Below are 20,365 nucleotides of genomic sequence, written 5' to 3'. Positions count from 1 at the left end.
CGTATGTGTATTGTATGTGTGCGTGTCCTTGTGTTATACTGTATACGTATGCACTATATATATATATATATATATATATATATATATATATATATATATATATATATATATATATATATATAGTACGTGTGTATGTATACATACATGCATATACATATACATACATACTAGGTATCTGAGATGGTCACAACGTGGCAGAAATGCATAAAAATGCACCGGAATACACTCACAGCATTCTAATAGGTTGCAGGAGGAATTGACTCGTCTTTTCTCTTCATTCCTTCGTGATTCAGCGCGTGGACAGGGTGCTGCTTTCTCCTTGGTTAGCTTTCAGATTTTTTTTTAATCAACATTAGCATTTTATTCAACGCATTTCAACGAAAGTGTTGTTTTCTTTCTCCTTAATTTTCAATCCAAACGTTTTCTGGTAGGAATATCATTTTCATCTATTTGCTTTTCTTGGGGGGTCTTATTTTAACCGTATTGTGTCATCAATTGTGCACCATTGCATACTGGCGACAATGGAACTTGCTAACGCATTCAATCGAGAAATAAGGCGTTGAGCGACGGGGAGATGCGAGAGTCTCCATTAAGTTAGCGTCTTGGACATCAACTCTAATGTAATTATAATACAGAAATCGAGCGATTTACAACAACGGACTGTGCGTTTTTGCTTGTATTTTTTGTCAAAGGGTTAATATAACCTGCTCTGACGTCTGCCTCTGAAATTGTCCACTGCATTTATTTATTTTATTATTTTTTTGCAATGTGCAATTTTTTCTCTTAGTGACTTTGCGTTGAAAGGCGCAAATCTACATCATCATCAGCAATAACAAGGGAATGCAGATTTCGTTTTTCTTTTTTTTACCCACCGCACCCCCCTCCCCCCCAATCCCCTAACGTTTACATCTGAAAAAAAAAATCCTTAAACACAACACACATTGAGGAGCAATCCCCCACGCAGGAGCTTCATTGGAGCCATGACTCTTCTGCAGATTTGGACCGGGAAATTGCAGCAGCCAGTATAGCCTGACCAAGAAGACGCTGCTTCATTTTTATTTTTTGCCTTACTTTTCTTTTTTTTCGATATTTTTTGTATTTTTTAATTTTTGAACTTACTGGCACTTTTAAAAGTCTTATTATTTTTAGCAAGATGTCTGATCTTCTGGTGTTGGTTGAGGGGGTCTGTGACCTGCACGGATTCCCTTAGTTGGGAAACAGCTGGGACAAATTACGAGCTTTATACATATATATTTTTGTAAGAAACATTTATATATGTATATTTGCCAACGGTTCTATTCCGGCTTGTGGTTTGGTTGTTTATTTTATTTTTGTTCTCCAGTGGCTTTTATTTTGGGACCACAGGCGGTTGGATTACTGAGACTGTATACAAGGATTTGTGGAAATGTTGGGTCTTCAAGAAGATAAATTATGTGGAATTGTCTCTGCTTTGGCGGCTCTGTCCTTTGTCTGCTTTGCTCAGAGGTAAGAAATGATTCTTGAACTATATTCCAGTAAAATTACAGAGGATGCAGTTAGGATCTTCTTTATGTACAATAAATATACAGACATGAAAAACACAGAATTATGATATATGTTAAGTTACACGCACACTGAATTGTGAATAAATCGATGTAGTTGTACTTTTTTATGAGAATACCACTCAATGCGTTCGTATGTGTCTATGTGTGCGCGCGCGTGTGTGAGTGTACGTGCGTGCGTGTGCTGCTTTCTAAAATGCATACACTGACGCCAAAAATACAAAGGGTAGAACTAATATGATATCGTCGAAATCTTAACCAAAACACGACTGCACCTGAGTGACAAATAATGAATTGGAAACATTTAAGTTAAGGATGATATGGGTTTCTTGACGCGTGATAAAGATAGAGGAAGGGAGACATGAAATGAATCCTACATGCGAGTCTGCATTTGGAATGTACTGCAAATATACATTGTTGCAAATTTCTTTTACAGAGTTACATTAAGCAACCAACTAAAATCACGTATGCCTTTTTCGCCATTCTTCACCCACAATCACTATGTATTACAATAAACAGTAAATGAACCAACATCTAAGTCGTTGGCTATGGCATCTTTGATCTGTGGATAAAAATTAACTAACCTGTCATTTTTTATGTCATCCGTACTGTCATGTTTTTTGATAATTCTCACATTGATTTTTGTGACAGAAGGCTTCTGATATATTTCTAAAGATGTACTGACATCGTCTCCAATGTTGCGTATGTCCTGTGAGGCACCTGTAAACGTCGAAGCATTGGAAAATAAACTAAGCAACGACAAAAGCGATAGTATTCCCAGAACAACCGCTATTGTGTTAATATTTTCTGAAATGTTAAAGGTAAAATGAGAACATCTGCAGGTCGGCCACGGGCTATAGCACTGGTGTCTCAATACCATAATCCAAGATTTATCGTTGTATTTACCAAACAACACACGATCCTCCCAATAATCAACCGGCGGTGGCCCTAAACTGAAAATGTCTTCCATTTTGACGTTTGGTATTTCGATTCCATTGCAGAACGCATGACAGCCGATAAAATATAATGCCTTTTACTTGCAATTTTCTTCTCCTTATGACAGAGATATCTTAACTTTATCTCTATAAAACTCGATGAATATACCTAACGACTATTCCATACTATATTTGTAAAGCCTTATCCCTGTTAACATGCAACGGTGTCATAATGTTGCAGTAACATTGTAGTTAGGCGGTATCATTGCTATAACGATACAGAAAGCTTGTGAACACAAGGGTGTGTGTTAGCTTGGGTGCTAATCATATGAATCACAAAAATACATGGAAAATTGGAGTAGGTGTAGAGGCGTTCTGTTTTCTACATTCCTTTGAAGATTCTAGGGCATTTCATATTTATGTTTTTTCACTTTCATCATGTTTCTCTCATAGAAAGCCTAAACCCAAGATATAAATGCATGAGACATGATGCACTTAGTATGCAATGCAAATAATGTGCAATGAGTTCACACTCTCTATATTACTTACTATACATTGTTTGCCTAAAAAATGCATTTTTGGTAGAACAATTTGCCAATCACTCAGGTTCAACATCTTCTGTTCTGATATGTGTTTGGCACCCTCAGATGAAGAAATCTGTTGAACAATGAGTAGATAAGCAAGAAGGCCCATCCCTAAAAATAAAAATCATTTGAATAGCTAGCAAGTGATGATCCTGCTCTCAGCTGGAAATACTTGGTTGAATTCATTTTTTCTTTAATTCCTAAACTGAGTGATGAGACCTGGTGTGGAAATATATATATATTATATATATATATTTTGAAAAATTCTTATATATCTTCCACCAGCACCTCCGGAAACACCGGAATATCTATGGCCAAAAAGACAGTGGACAAACTGCTGGAGGGATATGACATCCGCCTGCGGCCTGATTTTGGAGGTACGTGTGTCCCAATAAAGCTCTTGTTCTGAGGAACGCGAGGCTGGAAGTCTGTGGCCTGGTGATGAACTATGCAGCCATGAGGAAAAAAAAGGGTTGGATTTGTCTGACAGTGGTGCAAACGATAGTGTGTGTGTGTGCACCTACCAAACAAAAAGGTGTTTGAAGTCAACATGAGACCCTACAGCAGAAATGAGAGGTGCTTTTTTCCCTGGAACTGAGGTGCTGATACAGAAATCTGGTTTAGGGTTCTAGATTCTTGTGCTAGGACTCTGTGGGCGTTGGGCGCGGGGTCTGATTGTGATTTTGTTTGTCTCAAGCAAAGGAGCCCACTGTAGTTATAACAGTCCGATCAAAAAGCTTTGGAAATATGTTGCAAATGTCGTTGTCAGACACAGAATACAAATATGAACCAATAAATAATGCAAAGTCAAGAATGTATGTCATTAAGGGAAAACGTGTTTGCTTGGGAGATAAATGACCATGATATGGAAGCATTCAATATTCATTCAATGTTATCATTGTTACCATTACGTATCTGTTGAGCAGATGCCTGTATCCAGGGAAACCTACATAGCTTACATTTTCCCATCATATCTGTCTACCACTGGATGTTTTATTGGGGACATGGAGGTTGAGTATCATGTCCAAGGGTACTGTAGTGGTGTCCCATCCAGGGTTATTTGTGTTACAATTGCCAATGATCGTGCTAGCTATAAACTATCGTGAACCAATGGGATCTACCCTCCAAGTGTGCCTCTGTCTGTCTGCCTGTCTGTCTGTCTGCTTGTTCCTGTGCCCAAATCCCACAAAGGAAAACAAAAGAGGAAAACACTCAGATCAAAGCTCAGTCTTCACAAATAATGGACTGGCCTTTGAAGTTCATTGTTGTACCATGAGAATACCAGTCTAACAGACCATTGTGAAATGTACATTTCTTCCAGTTCCCTCCTTTATTTTTATCTTGGGTGCAGAAAATTAAGGAAAATGTCTTGACTGCAAAAGAGTGCATGGCAATCCCTTCCCATTGCCCCCCCCCCCCCCCCCCCCGCCAATTTGGCTCAAATCATGATATACTTTGTTCGTTGTGTTTGGGCAGGGATAGACTGGTAAGGACAGGTTTGGTCAAGAACGTGCAGGGACAGGGAGAATAAAAACAGGCCCCAGCTAGCAACAAAGGTCAAGCACAGCCATTTGTTTAACCAATTTATTATGCTTCACAATTAGAGGCATATCCATGGCAACAGAACCCACTGTACTACAGTTTCCTGCTTTCCTGCTCCTTTTTTTTTCTCTCTCTCATCATATTTCAAAGTAGGGTGGTATGGGCAGCTGTAGGTCTATTCTCATACGCCTGCACTGCGAATGCCATGTTTGAAACTCGTGGGGTCTCTCACTGGTAGCTTCCAAAACACCTCCTCAGATCCTGAACTCCAGTGATACGTGCATCTCTGCTGTTCACCTGAGAAGATCTTTTTTACCTTTCGGATCACTGAAAGTTAATTGTTTTTATTCCAGTGCTATCTTTTTTCTGTGCTGTTCATGCAGCTTCCGTTTAATGTATTTCTTATTTTGTCTTTTGGGATTGTGAGTCTTTGTTGTGTCAGAAGGGGTAGATACAGCCTTAATCAGGAGGAAGAAATATGTAGACAGTAGACATCTGATTATTCAAAAACTATTTTTTTTTATAAGGGGTTTCAGTGGGGGGAGTGGGCTTCGTTTGTTGACGTGTTTATGTAGACGTGGCTGCATTGTTCTCTTCTTTCCTTCTGTTACGCGCGTCTTTCATTTTATTTATGATTTTTTTTCTCATTCATTAATCTACCTATATGAATTTGTTTCCCCTGCACAGTTGTATTAGTGCATCTCAGAGTGATGAGCACACCCACTTGACTGAGAATTCACTCTTCATTAACGTGTGCGCGTGCTTGGGGCCAGTGCATATTGTTTCACTATGAATATGCAGCAGGCTGAAAATGAGATGAATTTTCAAGCCCCATTTCTTCCCCTTTTTCTTCCCCTCGCGTTGGAGTTGTTAGGAATGGCGGCAGTGTACCGCAGAGCACAAAAGTTGTTGGTCCGGACGTCCCGTGGAAGGGACGTCGGCGGCAGCGGCTTTCGGCCCCGAAAACCGACGCTGTACTCCGGCCAAGCGACTAGTCTATCACATCTTGATAATTTCATCATCAGTCAGCCGGGGCTTCCCTGACACATCTGCTGACCAACTTCGGGCCCCATAGTGCAGCACATTTTAATTGGGCTTCACGTTGGACCTGACCATCACTAACAGCCAGAAAATGCTGAATCCACCCCCTGCCTGCTGCCGCAGAGAGGGGGCCTGTAATGAAATGTAAGGTTCCCCGGGTTTGCTGTGGGGGGATTTGCTGCAGGCCGAGTGGGAGCCGGTGTGTAGGAAATGCCACGATCCCCCCCCTCCCCAGATGAAAGCCCCGCATTCCCTGGTCCCCCCCCCCCCCCCCCAACCACCACCCAGCTTCCCCCCTCCCCACCCAGCAGCCCAGTTCATTTTCTGATTGATTTCGGTGCCAAACTGGAGCATTGACAGGTGAGACCAAAGCTGTCTGCGAATTCAGGGACCCCAGAGTGGACCTCTGCTAAAGCAACTGAATTCACACAAATGGCTAAGCAGGGCAAAACTGCAGTGGCTTCAACTGACACATTTTCTAAGCCAAGAAAGCTTACGGTTAGAGAGTGGTGAGATAGCTGGACTTGTGTGGTTCCTCTTCACGGCCCAGCGTGTTGGTGGATTGGGTATCCACCTTGATTTTCATTGAGAGTTTATCTAAAAAAGGGTTCCAGTTTTGGCAGGTAAATGTGCACAGCTTTGTGGCCATGCTTAATACTGCACATAACAGCCAAATTTGACATAACAATCCCTGCCTTTCAGTCCTGTTTCTCTATGTTGTGTTCTTCTTGTATTTTTTGTAAGTGCTCTGCACTTATTCTTGTTTGTTCCATATTTTATTGGCTTTGGCTATAACTTTTAAGCAAATAGCCCATGGACGTAGTGTACCATCTGACTGAGAACGAACCTTGCCAAGCAGAAACCAACCCACCAGGGAGCACTGTGCATTCTAAATATACAGCGTTGTAACTATCAGGATATACTGTAAGGATAATAAGAATACGAGTAATAGTTATTGTTTTTGTGCATCTCATACATTTCCAGCATGTCCAATTTCCTCTAAGCAACCTTGAGTAAAACTGTTGTATGCATAGACAGATTGGTTTGTTCTTTCTGATAACGTATGTATGAGTGACATCAAAATAATTTGCTGAAATGTTTCTCATTGAAACAATTTATCCAAATTACACTAACTTTTTAAAGAGGAAATAGAGCATGTATATGTAACATATACATAATATAATATCTCTAATCAGAGAGGCTCAGGCATCGTTGTAAAACCCATTTATTAGTATGTGCATTTTAATGCATTAATGTTATGGTCAAGATTTTATTTTGACATTCAGGTCCAAAGGGCATGATAAATTAAAACTTTGACCCCCAAAGATTCTGCCGTTAATTGTACCATTGGAAAAATAAAGTAACATTTTATGTTCTTCGGGTTATTTTTTTTAACCTGAACTGTTTTGAATATATTTATCGCTAATTGTGATTCAGCATTCGCAAATGTTTCATGATCATAATTCTAGAACAAACGGATCTCTGATACCTCAGAATTTTTACTGATCATTTGTGATTGTGCTAGATTTTCGAGTACTCCAGCTGTAGATCTGCTTCACGAAATGGAGTACAGTGAGCAGAATGGGACACAGCTCCTTGTTCCATGTGGCCTCTGCTAAAGACACCTTTAATGTAGTCACCACAAATAAAAGTTTAAATTTGGAATTGATCCTTAATCTGTGAACATGGGATTAACAGGTAATACAGGTTGTCTTTCCGGCACTAGCTGGAGTGGTGGAGAGACGGTGGCTTATTGTTAGAATGGGGGATCAGATGTCTCTCTCGGTTGCTTTTGGCAATATGCTGGTGTGAATACATTTGAATTCTGCCTTCAATATACTATTCTTTTGAACATTGATTTCAGGCTCAAAACAAAAATCAAAATAACAGCCCCTGCGGCTCCTCACAATTTTTGTTCTGATATATTTGGATGCTGTCACAAACCCCCTTGTATGTTTTGATAATATTTCTGCCCCGTAAATGGCAAAAATCATTCCTTGCCTCACTGATACAGTAACTAAATTAATTTCTTTCCATAAAAGAATTTATTTACAACACCAATGATCAGGTCAGCCTTCGATACCTTGATTTAATGGTATATTGGTTCCTCATTTCATACTAGGGCTTTCAACAAAAGACAGCTCCATGCATCCTGGCACTTTGAATTGTCTTGCGTTAAGGATCCCATTCACGTCCGAACCATAAAAAACACACTGAAAGTTTAATTAACGGAATGGAACAGAATAGCGGTTGCCTGGATACGCAGCATGTCACACCCGTGGTCATGATTCATAGCGACTTCAAGTGGCAAGATATCTTTTTTTTTAACTGTTGTTGTTGTTGTTGTTGTTGTTGTGGTTGTTTTAGTTCAAAAAAGGGTCGTGAGAAATATGTGGTGTTATTTAGTGGTGACTAATCACCGTGCTTGAATTTGTTTTAATTTTGACATCATGTGGATTCTTCTTCAACCCCCTGTCACTGTAGGGACTTTGCAGTAATCTGACCCCAACCCCACTGCCACCACTCTCTCTCTCTCCTTCTCTCTCTCACACACACACACACACACACACACACACACACACACACACACACACACACCTTAAATGCACACGGGGCCAACACACAGCTCACATACTCTGTACCTCTCTGTAGCAGAAGGTCCTGTTGTATTGAAATCTGTATTAGAGTTTGACGCCACACTCAGATAGAAACCTGAAGTGCACCTCCCAAATGACTGTGTTTTACCATTCAGCCTTTCTAAGGCGATCATCATCTGAGTAATGGAAGCAATACATGACAGCTACATTACTTTTTAAAATATGCATTTGGTTTGTTTTTTTTTCCCCCACTAACACAAATATACTGTACATTTGCACTAAGAAAGTCACGTACAGTGGTCCCTCAATTACATTGTGATTGTTCCAGGTTTTATGTCATGTAAATGATATACTTTTAAATAGAAATCAATAGATGCAAAGGTTTTGTCGCTGAGAATAACTGATGATTGTCATTAATGAAGAAATGGAGGAAAGCTAATTTCATCATATCATTTCTGTGTGAAAGACATTTGCATCTTGACAAGGGGATGTAGAATTGTAAAGGATACACTATCTGCAGGGGAAATGAGGAATGGTTCTCAGGTGAGGACAGATGGTCTTGGGAAAAGCTAAAGTGGACCTCAGTGAAATACCAGAATTTAACCTTGAGGTATATATTGGGATAATATCACGGTCATTATTCATATCACATCATTATTAATCATAGATATTTTTTTTAGATCACATCTTAGAAAAGTATTTTACAAGAAGGACATGACCACCACTGCACACATACACACACACAAAAACACAAAAACATTCATGCATATCTAAAGAGGTGGTCAGTCTGAACCGGGCCGTAATTTCTCACCACATGTTTGTTGTGCTGTTGTGTGCAATGATAAAGTGGATTTTCTGTGTTATATGGTTGGTTGTGTCAGTGTGTGTGTGTCTGTGTACACGTGCATGCGTACGTTATACGTGTGTTTTTGTGCAGGGCATGTTTGTGTAGTGTTACTGTGGTCTGTGTGGTGTCATCAGTGCGCAACGTATCTGTCACATGTTCCTGGGTGTTGCACTGAAGCAATCTGTCTCCTTAGGCAGTAAGGCCATCACGTCAAAAAAGGGGGGGTGGTGAGGTGGTCATATCAGTCAATACCGGATTAATAATTAAGACAATGGTCAGAGAGAGGAGCCACTGGAGATTCCACCGAAATTACACCACAAACTGAAAGCCACTAATTACATTATCTTTGAGGAGCTCACCATTTGCTGGAGTTGTAAGTGGTCTCTTCGGACTGCAGAAAATGTAATAAAAACCAGCGGACTGCAAATTTTATCACTAAGTGTTTTTCTCTGTTATGTTATCTGCATCTCCTACAACTTTACCTCCATTGGCAGTGCTTTAAAAGCTTTGTTAAATGAATTGTGAGCAAATTAGTTTAAAAAAAAATTCTGCAGTTTCGATTGCACCATTTTGTAACTTTAATTTCTCGTGTCACGTTCTTTATCTTCATGTCCTTCCTGGGGTATACAACTTGACATCGGTCACTTGTTTGATCAGCAATATCACTCTGCGCATCCATCAATCACAAGCTCGTTGTGATGGATGCTAAGATAGGATGTTGCCTGCTCATGGACATCAGTAATGTACCGTACGTTCAACAGTACGGCAAGGCTGTTTTTAACCTCTGCAAAAGCATGCAGATTTACAAGCAAAATGTGTATTCTTTTGGGGGAAATTACAGCTGTTTGGATGGGCATAATTTGGATTTTTTCAAATTTTTTACAATGCAATATGATCTCTGTACTGACTGTCTGCTGTTATTGCCTTTCACCTCCCTTTGCTCCAAAGGATTTAACTGGGGGAGGTCAATGGCTTAGTTCAGACGGACCGTTGCTGGTAAACAAAAATCATACTTGTTCTGTACCTATAGAGAGCTGCCAGCTGGATTAAAAACGTTAAGAAGCCGTGGCTATGCTCACTTGATTTATTTGGTCATTTACATCACAGAGCCTATACGTTACCAAAATGGTCAGCACATCTCGGATAAGTTGTAGCTTTCTGTTGGGGGGGGGGGGGTAGTAGAACTCGTTAGAGATGTGATTTAACACACCGTGTCAATGATGGGCAGGAACACTGCACAACAGATTGTTGCTGCACAGTCTGGGCCGGCTTTCATTTTCGAGTGTCGCCAAGCGAACAAGAGCACCGCATCCCAGCAGAAGGCTACCATAAGCAAATCGGAACTAGGGGGAAACAGGGTGGGGGGGTTGGGGGAAGGTAAATTGTACTGGTGGGGAGAAACATGAAAGCTCAGTTCAGTGACATCATGCCTAACAAAAACCGCTGTGTGTTCAGAGCGTCTCAAAATGTTTCCAACATTAGAAACAATTACAAAGTGCTGGTCTCCATGGCAACAGTTCCAGATTCTCCAGCCTTCAGCAGATAAAGTGTGCCTTGCACATAAGAAACCTTCATTTTGAGCAAGAGAAGTGTGTGCTCCAACAGCAGGGGCATCTGAACCAGATGGACCTCAAATGTACTGACCCTCCGAGCTGGGTGGTCTGTGGCTATTGAAATGACTTTCAGAAATGCATTTCCTTACCTTTTTCGAGCAGTCAGAACGTGTTTTTCCGTGAGTCCCTGAATGGCATACGCCACGGTGCCCATTTTGTTTTGCTCTCAGTATGAAATGTGCTGTAACAGGATTGCGTCTGTGCCTTGGAAGGATACCACGTTTGCCTCCTTTGCATCCTGCTTGGACAATATAATATTACATTGTTGTACAATAGCAAATTTTAAGGTTTTTTTCTTTAAAAAAGAAAAATGTGCTTTTGGTCTTGACAATCCCGCATTAGCTTTGGAAAAGGGTTGAGGAACATAAAAAAAGATCAGACCTTTAGCTGCTTATTTGTTCTTTATGGGTCCTCTTGGTATTGCGGAAGGAGGGGTGGGGGTGGGCGGGGGTAGGGCGGTGGAGCGGATAGCTGGCACTGTCATTGATTTGGGCAGGGGAACGGGAGTCATGAGTCACCAGTGTGCCGTGGAGCCTGGGCTCTACCAAAGGGAATAGGGTGTAATGATCTTGCGCGAGAGTCGTGAAACAAAAGCAAGCCACAGTGACTCGGAGCCAGGCAGCGAGTGCCCCGGCCTTCCCCCGGAGATCACATTTAAATCTAGCTGTCATCACCGCTGAAATGGGTTTTATGGTCCCGGCTTCCACCGTTAACAAAGCTTGAAATAGCGCCGACATATCACCAGCGCTGTGAACATGGCCCTCTCCCTCCAGAGTTGGGCCGTGCCAAGTCTCCGCTTGCGCCTCAAGCTCTGCTCTCCGTGTTGCCTGCAGGGATGCCCCCCCTGCCTGTCGCGGTGTGCTGCCGCCACTCTGTTAGCCGCAGCCATGTATAGACACGGATGGATGGTTTAGGTTGACCGGCCCTCCCTCTGTGAATGAGTCGAGTGCTCATGAACCGGTCGTGCTGATCGCAGGCATTGGTGGTGGTTGCAGGATCGCAGTCATAGCATTTCTGTAATTCGACAATGGATCCTAGAGGACTCAGCCAAAATGAAAAGGCTAAGATCCTTCCACTTTCATCATTCATTTTCCTCCATTCCTCTAATGGATGGGTTTGCCACAGTCAGACGCTGAGGAAAATCTTAGCACAAGGTTACCAGGTACAAGGTAACTTGTGGTCTCCCATGATGCTGTGCGTTCAAGGTCACTTCTAAGTTCAAGGGTCATGATGGTGGGTAAGATGAGGAGGACAATGTAGCGAACGGCCGCCCGGTGAGGTGAGCGTACATGGGCACCTCTCATTAGCTACGTACCGCGTACCAACTCCTCCACGTTCCATGGCGCACCTAAGAGCAAACGTGGCTCACGGCCAGTTCATCACTCAGCCATGAGAGGACCTCTTCCATCTCCCACCAGCAGAGAAAATCCTCTGAGGTTTCTACAGTCACAATACCCATTAAAGCCAAATGATTCACAGCTCTGTTCTTTTTTTTTCTTTTTTTTTTCTTAACGCCAGAACAATCTGGGCACGTAGACATGAAACTGCAGCCTCATTGCAGAGATATCTGAGTTGAACAAATCAAGATACATTTACTATTTATTCCAATGATATGTCACAAGAATGCCTACATTTTTATATGTGTAGGCTTTTATATTGTAAATATATTTTATATATTATATTCTATATTCTGTTCTATTATATATCAAGTATACTAAGGCCAGTGTAGTGCTGTGAATGGATATAAGATTGTGGCAATTCAGTAACAGTTAGTATCCCAGTGTAGATTTAGTAAGATTTGTCTTTTATTTGATAGGATTCCTAATTGATGACCGTAAATAAATCGAAGCAGGGTACATAAATCAGTAATAGCTCTTAAAGTTCAACGCATACTTCCAACCTACTTCCACAATAAATTTACCGGGACCCCCCTTCCCTTCCCCGCAGCGAAAGCCATCCGTTCTCACCATGACTACAGTATACTGCATGTTAAATAATGGGCATTATGCATAGCTCATCATGAGGCTCAGTTCAATGCAAAGTAAAGCAAATTCAGCACAAATGGAATGTGTTGTCAAAACACATGAATGAATGTATGGGCAACGCAGAAATGATCACCACCCCATTACAGAGCGAGGGTGCCATGATTTATTGAGGAGGGAGCAGAGGCGAAAATGCTTAAGAAAGCAGCCTGCCGCTTTTTTTCCCCCTGCTTTTCCCCCCCAATTTTGCGTCAGATAAGGTAGGGAGGCGAGGGTGTGCTTTATCTTCAAATTTAAACTGTGGTTTTCAGCACCTTTAAGAAAAAAAAAAAAAAAGAAAAAAACGCTGATCGAAATTGAATGTAAGTGGATCCCTGCGGGCCGGGAACAACAGAAATGGCAGGGACGCATGGGCGTTTTCTTGCGTGCGGGGCAGTTTTCCAAGATGTTCTGATGAGGGTAGGTTTTTTCGTGTCCTCTCCAAACGCTCCGCCGCTGCCCTCTTTCGCACCCCTCGGTGATTGATGGGCGCGCGCGACCTTGTGGGAGCAGGAGGGACCGACTTGGGGTGGGACACCGCACTCCAGTTGTTTTAGATAAACAGGACAGAAATGTCATTTACAGCGCGCCGAGATTGATGGCGCTCGTCTCAATGCCAGGAATTGTGCTTAAAAGCCCGTCTCATTATTTCTCAAGGTCCAATGTTTTCAGGGTTCTAAGAGGAAAACGCACCTCTTCACCACTTTTTTCTCGCATTTTCTTTCTCATTTTGACTCCCCATGTCTTTGGGTCCGTGTGGCTTTCTTTAATTTATTCCCTCTCCATCTGCCCTCTATATTCACTCTCAGCATCTAACCAACGACACAGGAGTTATGCCCCCTGCACCACCCCCCCACCCCCCATTCATCAAGGGTCGTGAGTGTCAGAAGGCTGTTTCATTACCCTCATTTATGATAATTAAATGCTTTAGTGCTTTAGAAAAGCTAATGTATTATGCTGGGCTTTGCGATTAATTAAACGTTCGTTCCTTTCTATTTTGAACTTCAAAACTACCAAATAAATGGTTAAATTAAACAGTTGTATTGCACCATTAAAGAGCACTGAATATATTAAGGGCAAAATTGAGCTAGTATATTTTAGCTTGATTGACTGCAGTATTAAAAGCAAATAATTATGTCTAAGATTACAGAGGTCTCACAAACTGGACTATTTCTGTTTTGTTTTGTGGAATGGGAATTCTCTACCTTTACTATTTTTAGTCATATTACATCTGGAAACTGTTTTACTTGGAAGGGCTTTGCAATTTATATTTACAGAATATGCAGAAAAGATACCAAGACAAAACTGTCATTATAAGTGAACCATAGATGCTGATGTTCTGTTCTGACTGTGCTCGGAGGATAATATAGGCTGTAATTCTTTTATTCTTTTTTTAGTGTCTGCAGTGCTCTTGTTACTGTGGATGTTTCCAGCGACTATTAAAGCATAATGAACAGTCAGTTAATTCTGACTCATAGCTTTCAGCGACACATTTTTAAATGTCAACAATGTGTTAATAACCACAAATGTCAGGTGGAAGAATATATAAACATTCTGATTTTATTCTGGCCTCATTCTACCGTTTCCTCTCTCTTGGTAATCTCCTGCCCGTTAATGATCCCGATTCTTGCAAGCATTTTTTAGCATGTTGGCTTTTGTAAATTTGAATCAAAAATAAAATAAATTATGTAACGCTGCATTTCACTAAAGAATTTAAGGGCGCAAAAACGTTTTTAATTGGCTGTTGATGTCAGCGACTGATTTTAGAAAACGGGACACAGGTGGAGATACAATGCAAAGTATGTGAAACACGGTGCTCTATCTGTAGTGTTTATCGCCTTCATTGCTGCGGTGTAACCACAGACCCTATCGCTGTCACTAACGGGTTATTAATTCGAATGCTGAATTTTAAGCAAATTACTTTGCTCTTTTGCAGTCATGTTAACCAGCAAATGTACTGTACCAATCCCACCTGTCAGGGCAAGTCGCGAGGGGGAGCTTGGTACTGGTACGTTACAGCCTTCACTAAGACGCCTGTCCTGTTAGTGTTGTGATAGTGTTGCCGCTGTGTGGGGTAGGAGACGAGGGTGTGGTCCTGTAATGAAACAGACTGGGATCCAAGTGCCGTCAAAAATCTTTTCTTTCTTTTAATATACAAAGACAGAAATCGTAGCCAGGGACGCAAACAGGTCGGTAACAGGGAAGCAGCAGTACAAACAGGTCCAAAAAACACAAGGTCCAGAGAACAGACAAGGGTCAGAATAACAGCAGTCAAACACAGTATAGCAGAGTACAAGTACAATAGCAGAGTCTCAAGAACAATACCTCACAATGAGGCAACACAGACTGAGTCCTTAAGTTGCAAAGGAACTGATTGAATCATGAGTTACAGGTGCGCTTGATGAGCAGGTGAGGTTGAGCAGGGCTGAACTGGGCATGGCCGAGCTGGCTGACTGGGAACGGGTGTGACAGGTCCCCTTTGCCTTAACATGTAAGCTTTTTCCCCCCTCAAAAACCCTCGACTCTCCCCCTACTCTCAATCACTCAGCGGTCTAGAATAGTGTTTCTCAATCCTGCTCCTGGAGGCCCACTGTCCTGCATATCTTCTATCTATCCTTGCTCCAAACACACCTGATAAGTGTGATTAACATGCTCTTGATTAAATCAGGTGTGCTCAGCTAATCAAAAGTGCCACTGATGAGTTCAGTCAGGTAGGTAGAGCAGGGAAAGATGGAAAACGTGCAGGACAGTGGGCCTCCAGGAGCAGAAACACTGGTCTAGAAAATAATATTAGTCAGCAACAATTTCTCTTTTTTTTTGAGGCAAATATAAAATTTTACCAGAAGGTTAATAGAGCCGATATAAAATTTTACCAGAAGGTTAATACAGCCACTGTGTAAACAGACACATCAGATGTGTTAGTAAAGAGAGAGATTTTGCAGGAGGAACAGCTGCAGAGCTACAGTCAGATAGAGGGAAAGCCAGCGAAGAGAGCAACGCTGCCCCCGGAGGAAGGGGTCCTGCGATCACTCTGGAATTCCCAGCCACCCACCCATCTTCGGCAGCCTCCCAGATTCCCTGGGATTTTGCCCACTATTTAGGAAAGCAGAGGCACCGGGGGAAGAATGACAGTAATCCGAATTGAGTCAGCACCTCCAGAGATGCCACCTGCTTTACATTTGTCATTTAAATATGTACACAGATGATGGTGCCATCTGTCTCTTGAATGTAAAATTATGTGAAAATAAGGAAGTCTTTTGGGCAATGGATCTGTTGAAGAGCCCACAATCAACTCAAAAAATGCTAAGTTTCAAATAAGGCGATGGCAAACGAACACAGAGGGAATAGGAAAAGTCTCTTCAGATTTGTTCTAGGGCCCTCTTACATAATGGATAAAATTAGTTTTATCAGGTTGCGTTGTCTAATCTAGTCTTCTTTTGTCCCAAGAAAATGGGTAGATTAGTGTTCTGTTCATGTTAAGTTCAAGTCTATTGCTTTAATTTGTCAAAATGTTGTATTTATTATCAGCGGATTGCACTTCCATACATAGTAAAGGGTTTGTATTGCATAGTAATGATAACTAACCATTCAACAAGGTATGCTGTGGTCATGTTGCTACCAGGCTGCCACTTTTTTGCATTTTTGATAGCCAGGTCTCTGTCTATATCAGCAGTCATCTTGACTTCCGGCTCAGGCTTACTGGGTTCAAAACCACCAATGGTGACAACGAATAGGAGCTTCATTCCAGCAGGCATAGGGGAGGGTAAGTTTGCCAGGGTTTCTTTATGCTGCTGCTCTCAGGCACTGAGACAGGATTTCGTTACGCACTTGTGAGTTGCTTAGATGACACCAGTGGAATAGTGTCTATCCTCCAGTCAGTGCCCACTCCAATGTGGTGCACTGTGAAGTGTGAAGTACAGTTGTTAGTGGTTTGTATATATTGGAGGGTCACATTTATTTTGCTTCAACATTTCTGCACGTGCAGAGGTAGTCATGATGAGACGAGCCTAAACCCAAATTAGTGATTCCAAATTGGGTTCTCCAGATCTCCAGCAAAAGAATCGCTTTGCAGTATCAGGGAAGGGATACTTAATATTTTTCTATTAACTTACACAGCAGTTTTGTTTTAAGCAAAACAAAAAACTGAAATATGCAAAAGATGGTAATTAACTCAAATTCAAATTCTGTTTCCATTGTCTGAACGATTCTGTGTTACAGCAAGTGAACTGTTAAGTCAAAGGTACAAAAGGACAAATCTATGCAATCAGAAGAAAACAGATTTGATAAGTGAATATTTGGGTATTGTTTCTTAAGGGGCCAAATGGTATCAAGGTGGTGGGATGCCAGGGATGAAGCCCCAACTGATTCAAATATAGAGGGGCACATGCCTACATCCTTATCCCAATCTTATATTTTTTCAGCGGTTTTGAAATCCTGTCTTGGGTTTTTTGTAATATTTCTCCGGTGTAATTCGGGAGTGACAAGTCCCTTTACTGTTTCCTTCGCTCTGGCCATGTTCTTGACACAAGTCGGTGAAAAACTCTGATTATTTCATGCCATCTGCTTCAATGACCCAGAGGAAAGTGCTCGCTCAAAATAGCTTTAAAACTGACACTGCTCTGAAAAAGGCTCTGAGGCTGAAACCACAGAGCCGTGCTGTTGACATCCATGGTAACGTGGAGGATCCAGGCATTTTTTTCAGAGTGCTTCCTGCAGCTACTTTGTTGGCCCATAAAACAGAGGATGAAAAACGCTGATGCTACTCGCCGTTTAATCAATCCGCAGACCGACAGCTGGATCTCGTAAGTCAAACCCGCACTTGGCCCTTTGGACCACCCCTTTCGTGAAAGCTGAAAAGCGGGTTCTTTCTAAATGTCCGCAGGCCATGATGAAAAGCTATGATGTTGAAACCTGCTCACATCCAGATTCTGAGCGTCTGAGGCTGGATTAACCAGAAACCCTGTTCTGTTCTGTTCGTGGATTAATTGAACATGCTGTTGTCCTTGTTGACTGTGACTAGGTGTGCAAACAAACTGCAAGACGACTTGAAGGGCAACCTCATTGCCCGTAACCCCCGAAACGGTTCGTCTGTTCTTCGGCACCCAACCAATTTCTTTACATTCCACCAACACCAATGTATTTAACTCACATATTTTTTTTGTTACAAGTGTGGAAAAATGTTGTAACGGAGCAAATATAATGAATCACTAGATTTTTATGCTAATGTAATGTGGGCAATGAGTATGGTGTTTAGTGATTAATAATAAAAGCATGATAACTCCTACAATTTGTCATTACTGAACCATAGTTCCCGAAACACAAATGGGTGCTGTATTCGGCACGATGTCATCATTTGTGGCTGCAGCAAGCAGACACCCAATCTGACTGTAATCACACCGTTTAATTCACTGTTATCGAGCATCCTTATTTGTGTACAAAGTTAAATTGAAACAGAGTAATTTACCTGCTCTTATCGTGGTATTTAATGGTGTTATTAAGTGCAGGGATGAAACTAAGCCAGTGTTGGCAGGAATGTCCTACCATTCTAACAGTATTCCAATACCATAAAAACACATTTTATGTTACTATTAATACATATTCTAATTAGCTGTAATGACTTTTAAGGATTTGTAATGAGTTAATTGTACAAAATCAACTGGTAAATGAAATGTTACTCTTCAAAATTAATCAATGATTTAGTCCTTCAGTAGTCTTCTACTATATCAGACCATAGTGCAAGTGTAACATGGTTAGGCACTTCTGAATCTTGAGTGTACAGCTTTAGATTAGATTTAGAATTGTTATGGTAATTTAACTGCGCTTATTGGATGCTGTGAAGGTGTGGGAATGGAGGAAAATGATTGGGCATATGCCATCGAAAATTCACCAAATCAGTAGAATATGCAATTTGTCACATATATGTTAATATAAAGAGAGGTTTCACATAAGTGGAGCAGCCCACTTTTTAATACATTGTAAACTAGACTTTTAGACTAGACTTTTTCACCACTGATTACCTAACCTACAACTGGACTGTACATTTGGAGACTAAAAAAAATCAACAGTCCACCCATATGGCTAGCTAATTATGTTATGTCTCCTAGCAACACCCTGTAATAACAGCTACATCAAGTGGTTTCCCCACACAGGAGACCACAGGATTTTACAAAGAGGGCAGCTATTGTTCTTAGCGTTTTCATATTTTGTATTGGATCAGATTGTAGCTAATTATGTTTTGGCACCATTTTAACACTTGACACCTATGTTAACCTTACCTGGAAATGTAACTCCCATCATCAAACTGCCATTAATGACCCAGTGGTCAAAGTACATACTGGCACCAGGGGAAAGAGCTTACGCCACAGGAACTTGAAATTTCAACCAGAGATTCTTTCTCTGTGTATACTCCAAAGAACAAACCTCAGACATCAATATGCACACTACTGTGCCTGACAGAAAAGGATATTTTCATAAACTTGAGCCTTTACAATTTGTGAACCAAAACGTCAATTGGCCTGAAATTTTTCACTCTGACACGCAACAGAATTTAATGTGAATATTGTCAAAAATATATATCTATGTGAAACAAACCCAAATATCTTTCCCCTTGGTGGTGCCATCTGAAATTGTAAAATTTTTACTTAGTTGCATGTATAACAGTGTGGTTACACAGTAACTAATCTGGTAACAAACATGTACAAACATATTAACTACTCTGTAATGCTATTTACAGGGATCAAAAAGTAAAAGCCACGCTCTGTAGATAATTATGTAATAGAAGTGTAATTACCACCTTACCCCAACTCCATTGTAATTGTTAGTTACAGTGTAACTACACTGGTATAGTGAAACAATGTCAAATGTAATTGAAATGATGAGGTATAGCATGGCTTTTTGGAGATGATTATAGGGCCCTGCCAAGGATGAAACACAAACCATATGAATATGACACGTTAACTGCAGACTTAAATATAGAGAGAGATTCGCTATTAGGATGGGCAATAAAATATAAGAATATTCTTAGGTACTCCATTTCCATTTATATTCATAATATATTGGAATATTCCATAGATAGAGTAGGAATGCATTGCTTAAACCAGTCCCAAACATCCAGTGAGCCAATGAACATGCACCTGAATAGTTTGCCACGACATTGCTGTGTAGAACCTTATATGAGGACGTGGCTCTGAGCTGACTTCAGATGTCGCTACCAAACATACCAAAAGGAGGTTTGACCCGTGGTATCAGATTGCGAAAAAAGAGGCAGGAGTTCTGAGAGGGCTGCTGTAACAGGAATAGAGGAGCCTGTTATGAGTGAAAGTGATGAGGACTTTGGTGCAGGTGTTGCAGGCCTTTAGTCATGCTGAACTGAACACGCAGCTACAGAGTACGCCGTGTCTGCTGATGCCACCGTATCCGTGATCAATGACTTCATAATTCTCTGCGGCACGCTGTGCTGAGCAAGAGAACAGCAGCTCCCCAGCTAGCAAATAATGTCCTTTCAGTGTTTCTGGGTCCTTGGAGCAACATTGTCATGTCGCTCCAGTGTCACTGGGCGCGGGTTTGACACCTGCTGTTGTTTGTGGACTGGCTTTGATGCCTTCACACAGTACATTATCTACTGTAATCTCTTTCAAATATTTT

General features: G+C 41.2%; 1 protein-coding gene across 2 annotated transcripts in view; it reads left to right on the top strand.

The window, feature by feature from the left end:
- The first annotated feature begins 293 nt into the window (after window positions 1-293).
- The window catches only part of gabrb4 (gamma-aminobutyric acid type A receptor subunit beta4), a 51,474-nt gene continuing 31,402 nt past the window's right edge, over window positions 294-20,365 (top strand). The window contains exons 1-2 of one of the 2 annotated variants that reach the window (XM_036524505.1): window positions 294-1,485; window positions 3,346-3,437. In XM_036524505.1, the coding sequence (XP_036380398.1) occupies window positions 1,406-1,485; window positions 3,346-3,437 (172 nt within the window). In that variant the 5' untranslated portion in view covers window positions 294-1,405. The remainder of the gene's footprint in view (window positions 1,486-3,345; window positions 3,438-20,365) is intronic. The other variant, XM_036524504.1, reaches the window with a different exon arrangement.

The sequence above is a fragment of the Megalops cyprinoides genome, chromosome 3 (genome assembly GCF_013368585.1).
Source record: "Megalops cyprinoides isolate fMegCyp1 chromosome 3, fMegCyp1.pri, whole genome shotgun sequence".
In the NCBI taxonomy this organism is placed as follows: Eukaryota; Metazoa; Chordata; class Actinopteri; order Elopiformes; family Megalopidae; genus Megalops; species Megalops cyprinoides.
The sequence above is the reverse complement of the archived record's forward strand: the minus strand, read 5'-3'. Positions and strand labels throughout refer to the sequence as shown.